This window comes from Quercus robur, chromosome 6 (genome assembly GCF_932294415.1).
Source record: "Quercus robur chromosome 6, dhQueRobu3.1, whole genome shotgun sequence".
In the NCBI taxonomy this organism is placed as follows: domain Eukaryota; kingdom Viridiplantae; phylum Streptophyta; class Magnoliopsida; order Fagales; family Fagaceae; genus Quercus; species Quercus robur.
In genome coordinates, this window is record NC_065539.1 from 9576434 (window position 1) to 9586134 (window position 9701).

The window sequence follows — 9701 nt, forward strand, 5'->3', positions numbered from 1 at the left end:
AATAGCCTTAGCGCTAAGGAAAATTAATTTTTGTAGGTAGCTTCCCTGAGTTTTGTTTTTTTGTTTTTTTTTTTCTTTGGAGATAAGATGGGAAAACATAAAGTGAGTTTTGTGTCATTAATGATGCTAGAGTGAGTTATTGCCCATTGGATTGAGTATAAAATATCTCTTGAGCAATTGGGGAGTCCAACAATTAGTCATCTATAACTAGAAATCTTAAGAAGAATTAGGGGCCGGTTATAATCTTTTAGACACCTAGTAAGTTACCTGTGCGATGCATAGATAATGTTGTAAAGTTTTATATTAGATAGTTTTGGAGAATGTTATATATTTATTATAGCATAATTGTTATATAACTTTATTAGTAATGAGTTCATCATAAAAAGGCAAAAGTTATAAATTGCACACACACACACATATTTATTATAATTATTCAATTGAAATAATGAGAAAAAAAAAAAAAATAGAGGTGGCCACATGTTAAAAAAAAAGGTATTTGTTCAACTTTTATTTTAATGATATTGTATAATTTTGTTAAGTTCAGATAAGTATGGTTGGGGATTATGTGCATATGGAGGTGGCCACATGTTTAAACATGGCTAGGAGTAAACAAAATAGATGGTTTTATCAATGTTGATTGTGGAAGGTGTGCCACATTTTGCCACAACTATTATGAATGGTTATTGATTTATATGTGCAGGTTTTGAAATTGGGCATTTTTTTCACTTGCTTTAATTTGTTGTATAGAACCACAAAAATATATAGTTTCATTTGGGCACAGAATTATCGGTCACTTTTGAGACACATACAACATTGCATTATGCACACATACACATGATGCAAGTAAATCACATTCAATACTTCAAAAGGAATAGCAAGAGTGGATATTATATATGTTATTGCGCATTTGTAATAATTTCACTAACATTATGTTTTTTTAGAAAAAAATATTATGGATGATGCTTATTACACACAGAATAATCGATTTTACCCATACATTATATCAGATACATTGTGAAGAATATATTCAGAAGTCCAACAGGAATATGGCATAAATAAGAAATTTAAGAATATTTCTCCACAATCTCTTGGAGACATGAGCACAGCTCCTTCGGTTTAGAAAACATAACCATGTGATCGGAACCAGTTATCACCTTCACTTCATCTGTTGGATTTTTTTCAATCATCCACCTTTGAAAATCCTCCTTCATAGCACTATCTTGGTCACACACAATATAAACTCTACGAACTGACCCATATTTCTCCTTGGTTAGTTCTGCTTCTTTTAACAACAATGCATCATGACCATAAAGACGGAAAGGTCTCACCAACGACATAGCAAGCGTCAAATCCTAGTTCAGTTCATCATTGATCATTATTAAATAAATTATATATATATATATATATATAAGCCTAAGATAGATGGACTCATGGACATGGACTCATCAATTTAACAGCATGTATGAGGTATCATACTCGTGTTGTATCTGTGTCATATATATGTTGTAACAGTGTTCTATCTACTGTATCATGTTATAATTTTTCAAAAATTGCCTATATCACTATATCATATGTATGTTCGTGTTCATGTCCTTGCATCCTAGATACTAACTAATTTATTAAGAAATTGAAACTCATACATGCTGTTAAATTGATGGTTGCTTGCCCAACTAACTTTTCTGATTTTTTATTATTATAATGTTTTCTTCCTAATCAACGTGTGACAATGTTGAATAACTATGAGGTTAAAGGAAAGTGTCAACTCTAAATTCTTACCTCAGGTGGGGAGAGCTGGTAGAACTTGGATGCCATCATATTGGACCCAAATAGCCCTGTGGTTGGTGGGTTGTTGGGCCCTTGATCGAATGTGAACTGTGAGTCCATGAGCGAATCCAATCTTCGAAAGAACTACATATAACCAAAGATATCATTATGCACATTGGGAACTAGTATGGGAATGAGCAATGATCACTGATCAATGAAGGATTTAAAGCCCCTTTGATTGTCCTAAACTTTAGAGAGGCAGGTTGGAATCCATCATCTAAACAAAATCTAATTCACAGCAAAACATGTAATAATTTCATTTACCTTTTCAGTTAATCTTTTCATGGTACATTCCTATGATACTATCCCTCATAGGTGTATCCTCATTCATCCATAAGGTCACATCACATACCCAAGCTCAACGGTTGAGTTGTTAGTTTATAATAAAAAACGATTAAAGTTTATTCTCTATAGTTTCAACTTTCAAGTCCTTTAACATCCCAAGTATATATAACTATTGTCAATCACTAGGACTCATCCCATAACTTCTATGACTTGATATGTGGTAAAGAAACCTGATAACCACACTGAACCAGTGGTCGACAGTGACTTAAATTCATCGTGAAGTGGGGCATGAAACTAGTATATCTATTAGATAAAATAAAAAATTCACCCCTGCTTTTACCTCTTACAATTCAATTATGCTATTGCACCAAGTTCAAATCCTACGAAATAACTAGCAAAACAAGTGGAGGATACAAACTCCAATAAACTTTAGTGATATTGCAAATAAGAGCACATTTGTTTCGACGCAAAATGTTTAATGATCAGAAAATGTTTTGATTTTGGTGTTTAGTTTGAATGGAAAATTACTAATGAACCAGCCGTAGATCTTACTACGAACTACTCGTATATCTAGAAAAAAAAAATGATCGAGTAAGAAAGAGAGTCTTCCCAATCGCCAATCTCATTGCGAACTAGTCCCAAATCTTAAAAAAAGAAAGAAAAAGAAAAGATGATTGACGAGAGAGAGAATTTTCCTGGCCGTAGATCTCACCACACCATGCAAAGCTTCGACACCATCAAAACGATGTTGTCAAGGCAAGCACCAAATCTCCTTAGGTCTCTATTTGTTGAGTCATGGGGTGGTTGGGGGTGGTGGCCATGATGAAGAGGAGTGTGGTGATTATGGTGGGTGGAAAATTTGAAGAGGGAGGAGGTCTCCAATTTAAAAGCTTTGGAGTGTAAATTGTTTTACACCATTTTTAGTCATGCCAAACACTTGGGAAAAAAAAAAGGAAATAGTTTCCAAAAGATATTTTATGTTGAACTAGTGTAGCCTTAAAATCATCGTATTTTTTTTTAAATGGGTGGTGTAAGGAATGATCCAACATTTGAAACTCTTGTTGCATATATGCAATATTTGTGGTCGTGTTTATATATATATCACAATGAATTTACATATGCAAGTTATTAACATTTTAAAAAAACAGAGCATTATGCAAGCCAAATATACATTATTGACAAGTGCATTCTTTTTTCTTTTCTTTCTTTTTTTCCCAAAATATGAGCATTATAATCACTCATAATTGAGCATTTTTTTTTTAACTTGTGTTCTTAAGGACACTTATTGATAAGACTCTTCTTTAATAAGAGAAAAAAAAATCACAACATTTTAATGTTGAGGTGACATATTGTGAGTGTGCAATAAAAAGAGATTTTCATTTTATCCTAAGTTTAGATAGAAGAAGCAGAAGAGATGAACAAAGAGAACACTCAAATATGCTTCAAATTAATATATTATGACTTCTAATCATTTAATAATAATAATAATAATACATTCTTCTCTCTCTCAAATATATATATATATATATAGCCAAAGCTCAAAGAAAATCCAATTAGAATTTAATTGGATTCTCAATTTTGTGCCACGTGTTCTATTTAATTTTTAATTTTTTGCCAGATGAATTATTGAGTGTAAAAATCTAAGAGTCCAAATCCAGTTATATTCTAAATTAAATTTCAATTGAAGTCCAATTTTCTGCCACGTGTCCATTTTTTTTTTTTTTTTGTGACAAGTGAATTATTGGATAAAAAAATGAAGAGTTTAAATCCAATTAAATTCTAAATTTTATATATATATATATATATATATATATATATATAATATGAGAAACCATTATAAATTTTAGAAATGTATGGTTTAAAAAAGTGTAAGTTAATACTATGTATAATTTGAATCTCTTCTAAAAAAAAAGTGTAATTGTGATTGTTTTTAATTGTACCATGCATATGCATGAAACTACACACTAGTATATATTTAAAGCCAAAATTGAGAGAAAATTTAATTAGATTCTAAATTAGATTCCAATTGTTGTCTAATTTTGTGCCACATGTTCTATAATTTTTTTTTTTAAATTGTTTTAGGTGAGTTAATGTTATGTAAAAGACGAAGAGTCTAATACAAATTAACCATAAAAAACCCAATAAACAAAAAAGAAGAAGAAGAAGAAAAAGTAAACTCATGTGTATATCCAAAACATTTATGTATATATCTATGGCTTAAAAAAATGTATAACTCTTATACTAAACATAATTTGAATTCATATATCATATATATATATATATATATATATAATTATAATTATTTTTAATTGCGTTGCGTATATGCACGAGTTATATAATGTATGTTTCCTTTTTGTAATCAATTAAAGCGATGTTAAATCCATCAATTCTTGGGATGTTAAAGCAGAATAATCAAGTACTTATCTAAATTTGGAAAAAAAAATTTCGTGACATTGATGAATGAGACAATAAAGGAATGGTTGTTCAAAGGAAGAGATAAGAGCGAGTCACGTGTGTGGCTGAGGCCTGCATAAGACAAAAATCTCAATCTCAAAGCTGCCTATCCATTGCATTTTCCTAAATAACCGAGTTCTAAAAGATAATAAATTATTCTAAATTTTTTTTTCACAATTTTAATGTGATAGATTGTGATTAGTTAACTATTAATTATACATGGATCAACTATTTTTTCTTTATCAATCACATTTTGTTATGTCACAATTGTAACAAGAAATTGTAAAAAAAATTGTGTTACTAGACTTTACCAAGCAACTCTTATGAAAAGTGATAGTTGAAGGGTCATAATGTCATGATCCTTTCAACTAATAATAACGCACTAAAAGTTTTAATGAAAAAATTAACGGCCTAAGTGTTTCGGTTTAGAAAGTATTTTTTTTAATGTTTTATGAGAAAAAAAAAAAACTGATTTTAGCTTTTTATATTACTCATCAGAGTAGAATCAAAACTTTCTTAGAAACTAAACATAATCCCTCACCTTGCAACACCAGAGCAATGGCTTTGCTCCGGTAGACTAGAGACTCATGCGGTGATAAGAACTGGTCCTTTTTTTCCATGTAACCACAACCTTAACTTATCATGGGCTTTATTTATAAAATCTATGCCATACAAATTTTAATGTGGTATTTAATGATAAAATGATCTGATTATGTACAAACATGTCCTATTATTTTTGGGGTTGAAGGTTTCAAATGTATAGAAAAGATTTGATTAGTTAAGTTAAGAAGAAACGAAAGACTACAGAATTTTTCGAGTCCATTATTTTCATGACATTGCCATACCCATCTATCATCCAAGATTGTCAAGCTAGATTGTCTTACAATATCTAATAACTTTTGATTTATATATATATTGAAGTTTATCAAAAAAATATCTAATAGCAGCAACTTAGATAGAGAGTAGTACCTCATCATATACTGCATAGAAATTGAGGTCAGGACCAAACATATGGGCTGTAGCATATACTGCAACAGAAACTTTCTCAGGGAACTTTTCCATGGCAACACAGATACAGGCTCCACCAAAGCTGTGGCCCACAAGGATGACTCTTTCATCTGCTGGAAGAGATGCCATGAATTCCATCAAAGGCTCAAGGTAGTCTGATAATGATCTGAGCTCATGTGCTTGCTTTGGGTGAATCCCGCTCGCAGCTAAGTCCAAGGCTGTTACTTTATGACCAGCCGATTTCAGTAGGGTTGCCACTTTGTACCAACTCCATGCTCCATGACAGGCTCCATGAACCAGCACAAAATGCCTCTCCTTCTTCTCCATCTCCTCCACCTTGAGTTGTCAGTTGTGTGTGACTATTGACAATTGCTTAATCTTTTATAATTTTAGAAGAAAAACTAGAAGCCTCAATAATTGGACACGCTAGCTTGGTGACACCAAGGCACCACCCGCCAATTGGGATAGAGCAAAGACTTGGAATTAGGGGCAGATAGAAGTATAAACGGAAAAAACAATTATAAATACACAAAATTATTGAAAAGAGAACTTGACTTTTTTTTTTAAAAAAAATTCCAAATCATATGAACATTTTCTTTTGAAAAAATCAAATATTGTAGTTGACTTTTTCATAATCTCTACAAATAAAATATAATTTGAACTTATTATCTCATTAAATATTCAATAATCTACCAATTATTACAAACAAACACTCAACTATTAAATATTCAATAATCTACCAATTATTATAAACAAACACTCAACTAACAATGAATTTCAAAGTTGAAAATAATCTCAAATTTTAATTTTTAATTTTTTAAAGATACTAACAGACAAACACTAAAAGACAAGCATAGTACAAACAAAATTTAACAATATCAAGTAACAAATACACATAATAGGACATGGTTGATGTGTTAGGAGGTGTTTGGATCATTAATTTCCATAACTCATACTTTGTTTCCATAACTCATAACTCAAAAATAGTGGGACCAATAACTAGAAGTCCATTTGACACCACCATAACTCTGTTTCCATCACTCAATTCTCTGATTTTTGAGTGATGAGTTATGGAAACTGAAAACACATTTTAGGTGTTTTCAGTTTTCATAACTCATAACTCAATGACATTTTTGTAATTAAACACACATGGGGGACCCACTAGTCATAACTCAGCCGCACCTTTTGGCCAATCTAACTTTTTTTTTTCATGGTTTCGGTCTCAGGAATCTTTTTTTTTTTTTTTTGTGTTCTTCTTTTGGGTTCGGTGATTTGGGTTTCTTTTTTTTTCCTTTCTGGTTCGAGTTTCTAGGTACTGAGGGGAAAAAAAAAGCTGCACCGAGTGACAGGTATGAGGCCCACAAACAATATGAAAAATATTGAGTGATGACAAATGAGTGATGGTGCCAAATGGGTGTGGTATTTTAAAATGATGAGTGATGAGTGATAGAAATTGAGTGACGGAAATTGAGTGATGAAAAAAAGCCATTAAAACAGCCCCTTAGTCACTACTACAGTATTTTTTATAATAAAATATTACTTTAACTCTATTAAAGAGAGAGAGAGAGAAAAATATGGAGCATTAGATGTTATCTGCCCCCCCCCCCCCCCTCTTTCTCTTCTATTTTCGGTGAGTGTAAATTGTGGAGAGAGTTCTTGGGGAAAATGGACATTTGCCCATAATTTACAAACTACACAATAAAATGTTTTTGTTTTGAAACTATTTAGCAAAATGTCCCTATTTTTTAACTTGATTTTAATAAAAATGAGTTACAGGTAGAATTCGATATTAGCAATGTTAAGTTCTATGCAAATTTTTTATTTAAATTTTTTTGAAAATTTAAGTGGAACTCAATATTGCTAATATCGAGTTTCACTTAAAAATATAAATGGAACTTGATTTTGAGAATATCGAGTTTTACATAGAACTCGATTTTGTTAAAATCGAGTTTAAAAAATAGAGACATTTCTCTAAATAGTTTCAAAACAGGGGCATTTTGTTGCATAGTTTGTAAATAAGGGGCAAATGCCCATTTTTCCCGAGAATTCATTCATCTTTGCCTCTCTTTTATTTTCTTCACAACTCAAATAATCAAATCAAGCTAATCAACTGACAAAAGTTTAGTAATTTTTGGCACTAGAGATTTAGATATGAGAGATAAGATATTACAATCCCAAAAAGAGGATAGATTAGATATAATACCAAATTTGAGAGCAGTGGACTGGTGGTGGCGTGGTGACAGACTATTTACTGCTACTGCTATGTTGTGTTGTGCTGCCATTGCCTACTTGCCTAGGCCTAACTAGGGATGGCAAAATCTGACACAACTAACCTGTTTATAAACAGGTCATGGGTTGAGACTAAATGGGTTCAGGTCATATTGTGCTAACCTATTTAATAAACGGGTCGTATTCGTGTTCAATATGCAAACCCATCTAACTCATTTCACCCGTTTAGCTTATAAATGTATTAACTTTTGTTATTATTGCTTAATTTTTTGTTGTAATTATATGTTTATTACAATATTTATGATTGTAATTATATTTTAATCGTAGATAAATGAGAATTGATAATAGGTTATTTAGGTTATGTATGACCTATTAATTAATCGGGTTATTAAACAGGTCATTTGTATGACCTATTCAGGTTAGGTATGACCTATATATATTAAATCATTCAACAATCTCAATAGATAAAAAAACAAGATTATAAATAAATATATGAAAATATTGATATTTTATATATTTGTAATGGTAAAAAATAGGTTCAATATTTTAGGTGTTACATTATAAATAAAAATATGAAATATAGATATTTAATATATTTGTAATGGTAAAAATTAGGTTCAATATTTTAAGTGTTATACCTTAAATTTTCAATCAAATTCAACCAGATGACTATGTTTAATAATACAATATAAATTTTGTTATCTTTATTTTAAGAACAATAAATTCAATCATATGGTTCATTGATCAATGCAAACATGTGATTTAATTTTAATTGAAGATCCTAGGGTACAACATCAAAGAAATAGTACCTAAATTTTGGTCAAACAATAAAAGATGAAACTAAAAAAATATTTTTTTGATAATTATGTTGCCATATTTCATAATAGTACTTGAAATACTAATTAATAAATGATTATAATGAATATTAGAGCATTATATTTGTAGTGAAATTGTAATATTTTGTACAAGTATAATTGTGGAAATATTTAGTAATTACTTTACATTTTTATAAAAAAAAAAAATAAATAAAGAACATGAATTTTTCAAAATAATTTTCCCAACTGATAACAACCCAAGTTTGTAGTGACCAAATGCAGGACTATTTTCAGAGCTTTTTGAGAAATCAAGTTTTTGCAGAGTGTCTGGAATAGTAATAGAGCAAATGATGCTCTTTTCCAAAATGGGTGTAATCAATCTGATGTTTTTGTTTTTAACTCTTGCCTAACTTGTAATCAATCTTGATTTTTTTTTTTTTTTTTTTTGGCAATAAAAAAAAAAAGGTTAGATAAGGCGATGAGTGGCTTCTCTATTTGAGGGTGACCATAGTAGCACCCTAATCGCTTTCAAACTAAAATCCCATACCACAGTTACTGATGAGCTAGGTGAACATCCTACAGGTGAGGTATAAGGAGCCACAACACATTATTAGTGGAGGAACTCAAACCATTCCCTAAGACATGTTGACCCAAGCCCTTACTACTAGGCTAATGACTTTTTTGGGTTATTAATGATTCATTAATATGCATTTTGTTCTAACCAAAATAAAATACAAGCCAAGGCCAGAACAAAACAATGAAAAGAAAGAAAAATCCTCTTAACATTGGTCAAAATTTCTTCAACTTTTAGCTCTTGATTCCACCCTTGGGAGACAGAGTATACGAAATAAAACCTCAGACTTCAGTTTTTGTCACCCCCTATGGCTGTGTCCTAAAATGGAATTTTGAGTTGATCATAACGATATGTCCCACACCGATAGTCCAACGGAGGAAATTTTTTGTTGTTGTTGTTGTTGTTATTGTTGTTGTTGTGTGTGCGTTTGGTCTGCTAATAAATACTAAAACATCTGATACTAGTGCTTTAATAAATGAAATAGCAAGCAAATCCAGCCACTCTTATTCAAA

At 30.8% G+C, this 9701-nt stretch overlaps 1 protein-coding gene across 2 annotated transcripts; it reads right to left on the minus strand.

Moving 5' to 3' along the window:
- Nucleotides 1-861: 861 nt before the first annotated feature.
- LOC126732660 (methyl jasmonate esterase 1-like) lies at nucleotides 862-6038 on the minus strand. 2 transcript variants are annotated; one of them, XM_050435629.1, is made up of 4 exons: nucleotides 5533-6038; nucleotides 4621-4635; nucleotides 1777-1908; nucleotides 862-1352 (listed from the first exon to the last, which is right to left on the minus strand). In XM_050435629.1, exons 1-4 carry the CDS (start codon nucleotides 5896-5898, stop codon nucleotides 1065-1067), a joined length of 801 nt encoding a protein of 266 aa, XP_050291586.1. In that variant the 5' UTR covers nucleotides 5899-6038; the 3' UTR covers nucleotides 862-1064. The 2 variants fall into 2 exon arrangements, with proteins under 2 accessions (XP_050291586.1, XP_050291587.1); XM_050435630.1 differs by lacking the exon at nucleotides 4621-4635 and having other exon boundaries at nucleotides 5533-6033.
- Nucleotides 6039-9701: the final 3663 nt, after the last annotated feature.